The following is a 14,745-nucleotide window of genomic DNA, read 5'->3' as shown; positions in this document are numbered from 1 at the left end:
AATTCGCAACTGGTGGTAAGACAAAAAAGTCTCATAAAGACGTTGGTAACGCGCTCACTGATCATGCAGATTACAAAATTGCTAAATCCTTCTCATGCCACACAGAAAAATGATCTCTCACGTCACAGCATGATTCGCCACACCCTTTACAATATTAAACAACTGGCAGAAACTAATGGTTTCCTCAAAGAAAGATAAATCACCTGACAACAAAACTTATTACACACAACATGGACAGAAATCCAAAACAAAATTAGATAACACACTGGCAGGGGGGAAGGGGAGGGGGGGGGGGGGGATTACAGTAACGATACATTACATTTTGTTACATCTCCAAAACTTTGTTGGAAACAGAAACCATAATATGTATGGTCAGTATTCACCGCCTACTGCTATTGACTGTAGCTGTACTTCATTACCTGGAAATGGAGATGAGCGTACGGCATTGTGGACCAGGAGTGCCCCGTTCGGGGAAGTTCGGCCGCCGAGGGCAAGTACTTATTGCATTAGACTCCAGATTGGGAAACTTGCGCGTCGGAAATGGGGATGAGATGATGATGAGGACAACACAACACCCAGTCCCTGAGCGGAGAAAATCTCCTGCCCCAGCCGGGAATCGAACCCGGGCCCCTTGGCGTGGCATTCCGCCACGCTGACCATTCAGCTAACGGGGACGGACACTTCATTACCTAAAATATTTGCAAAACAGCTCATACAACTTGGGATTATTGCGCCATGGGATTTTGAGATTGGCCATTGTGGACATACTGGTGCTCACGATTAACAATAAAATATTTTGGCAAGAAGCATCATCACTTTACCCCTGATTTTTCCCTGCACAAAGAAACTACTGTAGAAACCTCAAGAGTTATATAACGATGAAATAAAAATTTATTGCTAAACACAAACAAGAACTTTACCAGTTTTAATATATGTGACGGGACACACTGATACATCAGTGTTGCCCATCTCGGCCAACATGTCATCTGTAGCCTTGTCATACTTCAGCACAGAGATAGACTTGGCACCCAGCTACCTTCATTATCTGCGAAATGCAGAAATGCCAAGATTTTGGGCCGCGAGCCGTGACTGGGCAGGAGTGCCGTTCCGGCCTCGCTGCACATTTCCCTCACCGCCACGACACACTATCTCAGCGTGAGGTGGGGGAAGAGAGGAAACTGCAGATGCGCCGCATTTATATGGCAGTGCAGCCGTACTGCGTACGACTTGGGTTTGTATTTCACATTTCGCAACAATATAGATCACAAACAAAACAAATTTCCAGTATTTTTCGGAGCGATGAGGACATAATATACTTTTGATCTGATACAGTCTGTCAGCATAGGACAGACACAGACAATTTCATAGATTTTAGCCATGTATTAATGATTTATTTAGTTTCGTAATCGAAAAAAGATCTTTCACAGAAATACGTCGGTCAAAATATTGTAGCACTTTTGCAATCTCATTATGGAGACGTGGAAACTCTACCTGAGGAAAGCAATATATATCCCCTTGACAGGTTTAACGCAAAAGTATTTGTCATTCAAACGAGAATTACCTTGCAGGTCAATCAGTTACATCTGCACATGCACAAGGGTGTTTTCAACTGAAACGATAAACGGTTTCGAAAACAGATGTAAGATCGGCAGTGACCTCAGAACGTTTAGGAAACTATTCTTGTAATTCTTTCAAAGCCACAATGAATTAATCAAACCTTGAGTTTTCATTAACACCACTGACCTTTGAGAAAAGGCGGTGTTTCTTGTTGGAATGTGTCCCCTTCACAATGCGGTTTTCTTTTTAAAGGCATCCGCATCAAATCAAACCCCAGTTGTTTCTCACCCTACGGTTTCTTACCGTGGAGAATAAAATGTGTGGTCTGCAATCCATTCCTGATGTTCTAAATTTCATCCCTACACTCAGTTTCCCTTCATATATTCAACAATAGAGAATTTAAAACAGAAAAATCGTCCCAGCCTTTCCCCTTTACTTAATCAACGAACTTTTCAGTGGTGTATAAAGTCTCCACACTCTATGTGTGCCGGCCGGTGTGGCCGTGCGGTTATAGGCGCTTCAGTTTGGAACCGCGTGACCGCTACGGTCGCAGGTTCGAATCCTGCCTCGGGCATGGATGTGTGTAATGTCCTTACGTTAGTTAGGTTTAAGTAGTTCTAAGTTCTAGGGGACTGATGACCACAGATGTTAAGTCCCATAGTGCTCAGAGCCATTTGAAGCCACTCTTTGTGTAGTTCCATCGAATTCTGTTGCAATTGACAGTGGAATAATGCATGTAACATCAGAAATTTTACTATTCGTACCATCAGTTTCTTCACGAGCTGCAAGCCCGCAAATTTAGCGCAAGAGTACCTGTTGATATTCAGAACAATTAACCCCGCCTGTCGTCGTTGTAATTTTGTGCTCTTTCATTGTCAACTAGACCTTTAATTTCTTTCTGTATGGCACTGTAATATCGTTTTATAGCAAAGTTGCAGTAGCTGTCGCTTCTGCAGTTGAATAATAAATACTGAGAATTCTCATTCCTCTCTTCTGTCTTTTTCATTCGTTTTTAAAGGCGTGTGACGATAGATTGCTAGACTGCCTCTTTTTGTGCAAACAGTCTCTGGAACTCTGAACGTTCTTCATACAACGAACAAATAGCAAACAGTAAACATCACGGACACCACGACTCTGTCGTACGTAGAGAGTTGTCCTGACAGAATAACTTCACACCGCAATACTAAAATAAATGTCGCGCTGTATCGAGTACTTCCGGGAATTAAAGAACAAAATCGAGACGGATGGAGACTTGGCCCTCAACGCAGACTGTACGCTCAGTCCGCGTGAAGTTTAGCATGCTGTGGGCGGCCTAGATATAGAGTCACACTTGTGGCTCCCAGTTCGGATCTGGAACGTGAATTTCTACTATTTCCACCGCACCATTTTCCTGCTCTCTCAGCTGTCCTACTGTACCGTTTCCCTGGACAGGGTTAACCCTCACAGTGTCTGGATCAGTGGTTTCACAAATTAGCCTCTGATTTTTAGGCTGGTTGCTGTTGCTACTTTCCCCTAAATTACTGTTCATGCTCTCGATCCCTCAAGAGACTTTGCACTGGTATCTTTCTGTTACAACACCAGCACTCTTATCTTTTTGCACGTACTCATCGAGATCTGTTAGCATTAACTTGAATGACTCCGTATCATTGTTTTCAACACAGAGCTGGGATCTCTGATGTTGTGTTCGTATGTGTCAATGAATAACTGTATCAGCTCGTCACTACTGTGTGGGTGGTCAAGATGTTGATTCTGTTTTAGAATCTCACCGAAGTACACTGAATAGTTTTGAAAAAGGGTTGCTGCCAGTGTCAGAGCTTTTGTCATCTTTAGACATACCTTCTTTTGTCCGGCTTGGTGAGTATAGCTTCATGATTTTGCGTTTCAAATTTCGTGAAGGCTGAAGGGTTTCTTGTGACTGGTAATACTTTCACAATTACATCGCTGATCATGTGACTGTTCAAGAACTTCAGTTTCCTCCGAATTGCCCAAGAGTTCGGCCGGCTGTCCTTAAACTGCCCATTCCATGATTTTATACGTAGGTCTCTGCTTGCGCTATAGGCAAGCAATTTCCTCGGCGAGAAGGAATGCTTGTCATCAAAGTCCTGTTTGATGGACGCAGCACTTTATGCTGCACATTATTCTCTCGCATTGGCCCTGTCTTGGATTAAGGCATGTGTGCCATTAAGCTGCAAATTTTCACAATTGCTCCACCCATTAGTGTCTCTCTGCCTGCTCTCTGTTAGGGCTATTAATGGCGCTGTGACTAGCGATCGCTCAGTCTCAACATTGAGTTTGAGCGAAGTAAACGCCCCAGATTCTGTGAGTTGAACTGTTTCTGTAGCTACAGGTTCATATCGTTCCTCAAGAGCCTCCGCTCTTTGAGATAGCGAGAAGTTAGTTTCCTCTACAGTCTGCATCCTCTGAGGAAGTGAGATGTTTGGCTCTGAGCGCTATGGGACTAAACATCTGAGGTCATCAGTCCTCTAGAACTTAGAACTACTTAAACCTAACTAACCTAAGGACATCACACACATCCATGCTCGAGGCAGGATTCGAACCTGCGACCGTAGCAGTCACGCGGTTCCAGGCTGAAGCGCCTAGCACCGCTCGTCTTTCTTCAAATTTGACTCAGACTGATCTCCTTACTTTCCACAATTTCTGTTACCTTGCCCAGTTGTTCGTCCACTGATGTCAATCGGGAATGACTTTTCTCTCTAAGTCTGTCATGTTTTCCCAAAAATTGTTTCCTATCTGTTTCGGCCTTTTCCCTTTGTGCTTCCTCTTTGCTACCGTTCTCCCGCTCGTCGTTTATAACTACTTCGGATTTGCTATCTCTCTCTTCTGCTTTCTTGTCGTCGCTTGTACACATTCCTTACCGCGTCGTGTGCCCACAGTACCAGCAGGTGGCATTCAATCTTTTGGTGGACAGTGGTCATCAGTTTTGATTGAGGGCTATAGGACACTGGTGACTAAAAAATATTGTAGAGTTGGTAACACAAGAGCATCTGCCATGCAAATACGTACTTCGATGCCGACGAAATTGTTGGAATTGGTCCTCCGTGGCCTCCCGTTTTCAACGAAAGTAGACGACGAACGGTGCGAACTGTGGCACGTGTACAATCGACAAAGATGGCTACTAGACTGTAGCTGGTGGTTGCTCTAGACACACCGGAGAAGTATACTTGTAACGTCTGGGTGACTCTTCAAAAGCTGTGGAGTAAACGGAGCCCGGCACTGTGCTACAGGTGCCTGTGTGCTGTTTAAAGGGCGCCGGCGTGGAGTGCACGTTGAAGCAATGAGAGACAAATCCAGAATGGGCCAACATCTACCACGAGTAAGTCGTGAGTTACAAAAGGTTCAAATGGCTCTAAGCACTATGGCACTTAACATCTGAGTTCATCAGTCCCTAGACTTAGAACTACTTCAACCTAACTAACCTAAGGACGTCACACACATCCATGCCCGAGGCAGGATTCGAACCTGCGACCGTAGCGGTCGTGCTGTTCCGGACTGAAGCACCTATAGCCGCTCAGCCACAACGGCCGGCGTGAGTTACAGAAGAGCCTCGCTCAGACAGCTACTACATGTGGTGTGCAAGTTAGAAGTCGGCTGTGTCTTCAGTTCTACGCAAAAAGAGACGGAGAATATTTTGTGACGTGTGTTCTCTCTCTCTGTCCCACAGTACATGCAGTAGCTGTTGTCCCCTGACAGCTGGCGACGTTGGGTATGCGCCACAGGGGTACACTATTTGTTTTCAACTCACTTCCGAATGATTTATGTACGGAACACTATCGTTATTTCTTGTAAATGTAATATACACTAAGACAAAACAAAATAGAATCACCACGAAGGAATTGTCTGAATGGGACAGAAATCGGTAGAAGTGATGTACATGTACAGACAAGTAAATGATTAAAATTTCAAAAAAATTGGACGATTTATTCAAGAGAACGAGCTTCCCAGATAGAGCATGACGTAACGCGTTGGTCAACCTCTGGCCCTTAGGCAGGCAGTTATTCGATTAGACACTGATTGCTAGAATTTCTAAATGGCCTCCTTAGAGATACTGTGCCAAATTCTGACCAACTGGCGCGTTATATCGTCAAAATTACAATCTGGTTCGAGGGCCCTGCCCTTAATGCTCCAGACTTTCTCAATGAGGGAGAGATCCGATGACTTTGCCGGCCAAGGATACGGTTTCGCAAACACGAAGACAAGCAGTAGAAACTGTCGCATTTGTGGGCGGGCATTGTCTTGCTTAAATGTATGCCCAGGATAGCTTGTCATGAAGTGGAACAAAACCGGGCGTAGAATATCGTCGACGTACCGCTGTCCTGCTTCGGTGTGGATTCATACTGACAGGAGTAGAATTGTCTACAGTGACGAGTCCTGCTTCGAACCGAGCCCCGATGACCAGCAAAGACGTTTCTGGAGACTCCCCACATAGCTGTGGCATACCAACCTGAGTGTTGCGCACCATACGACCTGACATCCAGGAGTGATGGTCTGAGGTGCCATTTCTTTTTATAACAGGACCCCTTTGATTATCGTCCACGACGCTCTCACAGCGCATCGGTACATCGACGATATCCTACGTCCCGTTTTGTTGCCCGTCATGGCAAGCCATCCTGGGCTTACTCTTCAGCAAGATAATACGTGCCTGCTCACTGTGAGAGTTTCTGCCGCTTGTCTTCGTGCTTGCCAAGCCGTGCCTTGACCAACAAGGCGGCCAGATCAAAGCGGCCAGATCTCTCCCCAGTCGATAACGTCTGGAACATTATGTACAGGGCCCTCCAACCATATCGGGATTTTAACGCTGTAACGCACCAATTGGACAGAATCTGGCACTATATCCTTCAGGAGGACATCCAGCAACTCTGTCAACCAATGCGAAGGCGATCAACTGCTTGCACAAGGGCCAGAGGTGGATCAACGCGTTATTGACTTGCTCAATTTGTGAAGCCCGTTTCCTTGACGAGATCATCCATTTTTTCTGAAATTATAATCATTAGTTTGTTTGTACATTCATATCACATCCATCGATTTCCGCTCGCTTCGGATAATTCCTTCGTGGTACGTCGTTTTTCATGTCTTAAGTGTATTTGCTATTTTTACTTTATTTTAGCTTTAATAAAAACTGCAGAGGCAAAACGACCAGCGTCGTAAGTGCGATACCACGGAAATCAATTCCAAATTTTCAGTCTTCATCTCTACGCAAAAGCGCAGCAGAATGGCGCTATTGACTGGAGTGTCACAGGACGCACTGACCCTTGCTACTGCGCATTGCCCCACCACCTGCTTCCTTAAGCACAGTGTAGTTTTGCGCCGGCTTCAGCTACGCTGTTCCAGTCTCAGTGAAAATCCGTTGTTACCTTCACGAGGTTTCATCTGTGAGCGAGACGCCAAGGCTAACGCTCTGACTGATGTCTTTGTAGGGAATTTCATCCAGAACTCCTATGCCTGGTGGAGGAGTTTTTAGGTCTGTACAGTGCTCCAGAAGAGGTGGATCACCAACTTGGGCAGCTTTGCTAGGTTAATAGTTGAAAGGCTCAGGCCCTGACGCTGACCAACCACCTTTTGAAGCAGCAACTCTTGACTAGACCCACTACATAGCAGCCATCTTCAGTAACTTGCTCTCAATTCGGAACTGTGTGGAAGACTGTAAACAATCCACCGTAGTGACCATACCAAAGCTGGGCAAAGGTCTGCTCCTCTCAAGGAGCTACTGACTAATAAGTCAACTTGTGCCGACATCAAACCTTTTCGACAGGCTATATTTGCAGAGGCTGTTGCAAAACGTGTATGCTGAACATATTGGCTCCTAGAGAAGTTCAGATTTCAGTCCAGGGACTAGATAATCCTTCAGTTTCGGCAGTGAGTACAGGCGGCGATGAACGCAATGGTACGTCAGGAATTCTGCGAAGCTGTCTTCTTAAATGTATGACGTGTGTTCCGCAACGTGTAGTACGACGGCTTCCTCCAGTTAATCAGATTAGATTAGAGATTAGGTTAGTACTTGTTCCATAGATCATGAATACGACACTTCGTAATGATGTGGAACGTGTCAGGTTAATAAAAGGTGTCTATACAAGATATTACATGACACAAAAAATTACATGACACAATATTTTTAAATTTTTTTGTGGGGGTTGGGGAAATTACCCACTTACTATATCCAAAAATTCATCTAATGAGTAGAAGGAGTTGCCATTAAGAAATTCTTTTAATTCCCTTTTAAATTCTATATGGCTATCTGTCAGAGTTTTGATGCTGTTAGGTAAGTGACCGAAGACTTTTGTGGCAGCGTAATTTACCCCCTTCTGAGCCAAAGTTAGATTTAACCTTGAGTAGTGAAGATCATCCTTTCTTCTAGTGTTGTAGCCATGTACACTGCTATTACGTTTGAATTCGTTCGGGTTGTTAATAACAAATTTCGTAAGTTAATATATACACTCCTGGAAATGGAAAAAAGAACACATTGACACCGGTGTGTCAGACCCACCATACTTGCTCCGGACACTGCGAGAGGGCTGTACAAGCAATGATCACACGCACGGCACAGCGGACACACCAGGAACCGCGGTGTTGGCCGTCGAATGGCGCTAGCTGCGCAGCATTTGTGCACCGCCGCCGTCAGTGTCAGCCAGTTTGCCGTGGCATACGGAGCTCCATCGCAGTCTTTAACACTGGTAGCATGCCGCGACAGCGTGGACGTGAACCGTATGTGCAGTTGACGGACTTTGAGCGAGGGCGTATAGTGGGCATGCGGGAGGCCGGGTGGACGTACCGCCGAATTGCTCAACACGTGGGGCGTGAGGTCTCCACAGTACATCGATGTTGTCGCCAGTGGTCGGCGGAAGGTGCACGTGCCCGTCGACCTGGGACCGGACCGCAGCGACGCACGGATGCACGCCAAGACCGTAGGATCCTACGCAGTGCCGTAGGGCACCGCACCGCCACTTCCCAGCAAATTAGGGACACTTTTGCTCCTGGGGTATCGGCGAGGACCATTCGCAACCATCTCCATGAAGCTGGGCTACGGTCCCGCACACCGTTAGGCCGTCTTCCGCTCACGCCCCAACATCGTGCAGCCCGCCTCCAGTGGTGTCGCGACAGGGGTGAATGGAGGGACGAATGGAGACGTGTCGTCTTCAGCGATGAGAGTCGCTTCTGCCTTGGTGCCAATGATGGTCGTATGCGTGTTTGGCGCCGTGCAGGTGAGCGCCACAATCAGGACTGCATACGACCGAGGCACACAGGGCCAACACCCGGCATCATCGTGCGGGGAGCGATCTCCTACACTGGCCGTACACCACTGGTGATCGTCGAGGGGACACTGAATAGTGCACGGTACATCCAAACCGTCATCGAACCCATCGTTCTACCATTCCTAGACCGGCAAGGGAACTTGCTGTTCCAACAGGACAATGCACGTCCGCATGTATCCCGTGCCACCCAACGTGCTCTAGAAGGTGTAAGTCAACTACCCTGGCCAGCAAGATCTCCGGATCTGTCCCCCATTGAGCATGTTTGGGACTGGATGAAGCGTCGTCTCACGCGGTCTGCACGTCCAGCTCGAACGCTGGTCCAACTGAGGCGCCAGGTGGAAATGGCATGGCAAGCCGTTCCACAGGACTACATCCAGCATCTCTACGATCGTCTCCATGGGAGAATAGCAGCCTGCATTGCTGCGAAAGGTGGATATACACTGTACTAGTGCCGACATTGTGCATGCTCTGTTGCCTGTGTCTATGTGCCTGTGGTTCTGTCAGTGTGATCATGTGATGTATCTGACCCCAGGAATGTGTCAATAAAGTTTCCCCTTCCTGGGACAATGAATTCACGGTGTTCTTATTTCAATTTCCAGGAGTGTATATTGTGAGGCTACAGTGAAGATCTCTAGCTCTTTAAATAAGTGTCTACAGGATGAACTTGGAAGAGCTCCAGGAATTATTCTGATTACACGCTTTTCTGCAATGAACACTCTTTTACTCAAAGATGAGTTACCCCAGAATATGATGCCATTTGCAGAGAACCACTTAATGATTTTCTGAAAAACATCGTTTACAATTTCACCAGTTAATTCTTGTCTGTTGGGTGTGATAGCTATACTAGTATCATCGGCAAAAAGTACCAGCTTTGCATCTTCGTGAATATAAAACGGCAAGTCATTAATATATATTAAGAACAGCAGAGGACTCATGTGAGTCTTCTCCCGACATACCTTCAAGAAAGGGCATTCCACGAAAAGGTCGAGCATAGGATCTCTTCGGACAGCAGCATCAGGAGGGTCGGTAATGGAGTTCTTTGCACACAGACGACATGCCGATCGCAGGCCACAGCAGTCCGCACTGCAAGCAGACGGCACGGGGGTCTTCGTACGGAATGTCAATGCCCGTCACATTTTCCAACACCTCAAAGACACCATTGATCGCACAACTATCTGAACCTGTATTGCAGTCTGACTTTCAACATAGACAAAAGTCGAGACGTTATTATCAGTCGTCGGAACTTCCTGGACAAAGTAAAATCCACATTTATGGGAACTCAGTGAGAACAGAATATCATTGTGCTTCACTTCGGCGTCAGATTAGACACTCATTCAACATGGTACCAAGACGTACAGAAACTGCGAGGAAAAGCCTTGGCTCGTCTTAACCCTTTCAGACCTGAATATTTTATGGAGGATAGAAAATTTATCTTTGTGTGGTAAGCTCTCATGTGATTTTTAAAATGATTTTAGATGCAAGACTTATACAAAAATATGTAGCCATTTTCAAAACATACTTTGTACACTAGGATTTATTTTATGAACTAAAGTAACTAATTACGAAATATTCTCTACTGTAATAATAGTAAAATGATCAGTCAATAATTACCATGCAAAATAACAACAGTATCGATTATATTATGAAGTATAGCGAACCTAGCCACATCCGTGTATTCCGGTGGTCACGAGCTGCTGCGAACTGCTACACTGACTTGCTGATATTTTCATACTGATGTCCAACGGTTAGCAGCACTTGTTCATGATGAAAAGGTTGGTTGGTTGGTTGATTTGAGGGAGGGGACCAGACAACGAGGTCATCGGTCCCAGCGGATTAGGGAAGGGTGGAGAAGGAAATCGGCCGTGCTCTTTCAAAGGAACCATCGCGACATTTTCGTGAAGCGCTTTAGGTAAATCACAGAAAACCTACAGCAGGATGGCCGGGCGCGGGTTTGAAACAGCCTTCTCCTTAATGCGAGTCCAGTGTGCTAGCCACTGCGCCGCCTCGCTCGGTGAAAAGGCTGAACATTCACAAACGTGCACCTCAGGTTTGTATTCGGGAAAAATACTTCTGTTGCCGCTAAGACAAAGTAAAAGTTAAGGTACGCAATTGTAGCCAGACGGTCTGAAAGGTTTAAGCAAGTCTACCCGTTACTGAACCCTGTATCAGTGTTACAGGAACACTGTCTCATCCTGTACAAGTCGCTGCTTCGACTGTTGCTGGAGTATGGTTCAAATGGCTCTGAGCACTATGGGACTTAACATCTGTGGTCATCAGTCCCCTAGAACTTAGAACTACTTAAACCTAACTAACCTAAGGACATCACACACATCCATGCCCGAGGCAGGATTCGAACCTGCGACCGTAGCGGTCACGCGGTTCCAGACTGAAGTGCCTAGAACCGCCGGCCACACTGGCCGGCTGCTGGAGTATGCTGACATAGTGTCCGGGAATGGAGCGGACTCGCACATAAAGCGTGTCCAGGACCATGCCGTGCGACTGTACACCATCTGCCACAGGTTAACACTCCCAGAGCAGTCATATTTATACACTTAAACACGAATTCCATAGTAGTGCCAAGAGCAGATAGACGTAGCCTGTCTAGTGACAAGATAATCATCACCTAAGAATGAAGGAATTAAAAGGTATCATAATGATAGACAACCAAATGCAATGCACCAAAAACGAGCTAAAAAATCGAAAGTTTTCGGGCTTCAACACAATCTGGGAACGCAGTAGAAGACCCTTCAAGGATTACTCCATCTGACTAAAATTCCCAATGATCAGACTCAGCGCCAAAGTCATGGCTTAAAATTTAAACCTACTCGCAGTGCCTCGTGAAGTGACGGCAAGTGACAATGTTGTCAGTGATTCGTCTGTCGTAGAGGGAAGTTAAACTCAGTGCGCCCCCTCTCCCCTCCCTCCCCCCTCTCCCCAGTGCTATTAAAGAATAGTAGGCTATTTCCTGGCGCTGGGTTTCACTATTGTCACAGATACGACTGAAGGCAAAAACTGAAAGGAAGCTTCTGTAACATCAGCCCTGAGATTTTTATTGATATTGCGTAACACCTAATGAATTATAATTTAATGGGTTTACATATTATGCTCTTTTGTGTCATTAAATATGTAACAACTATTATTTGTATGAGGATCGGACTATAAACTTAAAATTATAGCTAATACTCTGTGATGGCACCTTATCCTACTAATACGATCGTGTCAAGGGTGCATGTATCGCAAAAAAAGTTTAAAGAAGTATTTGTCACCCCTCTCATTTGCTTTACTCTTATAGAACAAGAGCACAGATCTGACAAGTTCAAAATCGCGTTTTCACAATCCGAGGCCACTATCTAAATCTTTATGAACGCACATTTGCACAAGTAGGTCACAGAGTTCACGCTTCTCGACGTGGCTGTCATTTCCAGACTTTCTTTCTTTGATCTGTCTATTTCGGTAGCCCAAGCAACGGAGACGGACGAGAATTGGAGCAATGTGTGCAGGCGCTTAATATCAGCACAAGTCCACAGAAAATCGCTCCTGCTAGATAGATGTTTAGCAGAGCTAATTTGTGCTCCGATGAGATCTCTGTTCAACTCGCCGCTACACTGAGTTCTGCTATCTGTGTAAATCTCTTAAGAGTGGTGTCAGCAAGGCCTATCGTGTGCGGCTCTTTATTCTTGTCCGTATGAGTTAAACTCTAATATTTCCGATGTAGAGACACCTTTTAAAGTAAGGATGAAAGATTAGGAGCGTGTAAATTAATTTTAAGTAACTGAAATTAATAATAAATAAAAGTAAATTAATTGAAAACGGAGTAACAAGGACAAGGCTAGAGAACAGAATCAAACACGAATTCGTTTAAGGAAATCACGATAAATTTAAAAATCAGAAGCTATTAAAAGTGTAGACGGGACCAACGCCAACTGTCTACGCGACTTCTCAAAATCTCTGCTCTTTTTGCGAACTCCTTTTTTATATCTTAAAAGTTTTAGATAAACTATATATTCAATAAACTCTTCAGTATCTCTGGAAAATGTTAGAAAAATTTGTAAGCGCAGTTCTAAGGTGTTGTCAGCCCATTTTAATGTCAGTTCACGTTCCTAGTCAGTTAAGAAATTCTGTAAGTGCCTAAAATCGCCACAACATAGGATCTCTCAGGATCTGTAACTGATTGCTACAAGTTTGAACATACGTGCTTGGTTTAACAAAGCAATGGAATTTCACCGAGCCAGTCGCCATACCTGTTAACACTTCTAGGCACAAGAAGTTGTTGTTGTTGTTATTGTTGGCTCTTCTTTGCAGCGTAAAGTAATTAATTCCATCGTTGTCTTCAAATTAATCTTTTGCTTCATACTACATACACCCAGAACCACGAAATCAGAGTCATTGTGTTTCTTCTTAGATGGAGTACGACGTTAAGGCACTGGATTTTCGATAGAAGTGATTGGTCAGGGTTGCGGTCGTTTTATAATAAAGAGACACGCAGAATTGGCGAAGCACACATTTAAGATACAAAAACGCTTGTGATCTCTCTGTTTCCAAATTCAGACGAGCCGAATGGAAGAATAATTAGAAAATAGACAACAGAACTTGCTGCTTAACATTATATTTTGTGCGATTAAATATTTCTTTTGATATAGAAGATGATAATTTTTTAGTGTAATGTTTGAAATTAATGTGAATTTCAATCCATAACATTTTTTTGCACTAGTTTATTCAGCAACTTTATGTGTAACAGGTAAATATGAGTAAAACAAATTTTCTTCTGTTTAAAATTATAGGCACGTATGAGAAAGTTGAGGAGGAAGAGGAGGAAATCTATGAAGTAATAAACGTGCACAAACTGAAATCAGCAACCCCCAACCTGCGGGTGATCAACTTGTATGGCATTAACTTCGTAGATGACAGTCACATAGAAGCTTTCAGTTCAAACTGCATACAGGTAAGTCGGAGTAACAATGCTTTTTGTTTTCATTAGAACATGCTATTCAGAAAACTGAGAGCTTTTTGGAGCAGTTTATAGGACGATGCATACCTAAAGCATTAAATAATCGCCGCGCGGGGTAGCCCGCGGGCAAAGGCGCCTTGCACGGTTCGCGCAGCTGTCCCTGTCGGAGGTTCGAGTCCTCCCTCAGGCATGGGTGTGTGTTGTTCTTAGCGTAAGTTAGATTAAGTAGTGTGTAAGCTTAGGGACCAATGAACTCAGCAGATTGGTCCCATAGGATCTTAATTCGCAATGAGACAAAGACCACAGTTTCATAGTAATGTCCTCTACAATAATAACGGAAACAATGGCATGCCACAAGGTGTCTGGGTTAGGGGTATACACAGACAAATGCTTATAACGAAGGAACTCGACATTTTACGTTGTTGGGTAAATACGCTGTCGACAGAGACACTCTCCATGTTGTGATCCTCAGCTGTTCATGAACAGCGCTGAGTCGCATGACGCATGCGCACAAATGTTTACTGTGCAGCAGGCGGACGTACTCCTGACAGTCAACATGTGGACGCCACAAAGTAAGGTGCAGTGTGTGCTAAGGTTAGTAGAGTTGAAGTCTGTAACACGTGTTCAGCAGCATGCAAGAACAGAATGGAACGTGAATTCTCCGACATTTAAATCCATCTGTAGGATAGTACTTTTCAAGAAAGGAGAAGTTTGATTTCAGATGCCCGAAAACATCATGAAAAACATGTAAATGAAGAGACCGTCGGACGTGTGCGTGAAGCGTTCGCTAAAAGCACACGTTAATTTTGCGTCACATTACGCCTGAGGATAACCGCAGACGATGTGGTTTTGCTGTTGAAATGTTGCATTCTATAGACAGAACCAACTACTACCTCAATGCAGTGTTGGTCAGTGATGAATCTACTTCCACATCTGTAGCAATGTTAACTGACATAGCTATCGAATATGGGG

General features: G+C 44.8%; 1 protein-coding gene across 3 annotated transcripts in view; it reads left to right on the top strand.

Annotated features, from left to right (window-relative positions):
* Positions 1–14,745, top strand: part of LOC124606279 (F-box/LRR-repeat protein 2) — a 730,587-nt gene that overhangs the window by 642,233 nt on the left and 73,609 nt on the right. For all 3 annotated transcript variants that reach the window (XM_047138259.1, XM_047138261.1, XM_047138260.1), the window contains one exon: positions 13,607–13,767. In XM_047138259.1, the coding sequence (XP_046994215.1) occupies positions 13,607–13,767 (161 nt within the window). The remainder of the gene's footprint in view (positions 1–13,606; positions 13,768–14,745) is intronic.

Source organism: Schistocerca americana, chromosome 3 (assembly GCF_021461395.2).
Source record: "Schistocerca americana isolate TAMUIC-IGC-003095 chromosome 3, iqSchAmer2.1, whole genome shotgun sequence".
In the NCBI taxonomy this organism is placed as follows: Eukaryota; Metazoa; Arthropoda; class Insecta; order Orthoptera; family Acrididae; genus Schistocerca; species Schistocerca americana.
The sequence above is the reverse complement of the archived record's forward strand: the minus strand, read 5'-3'. Positions and strand labels throughout refer to the sequence as shown.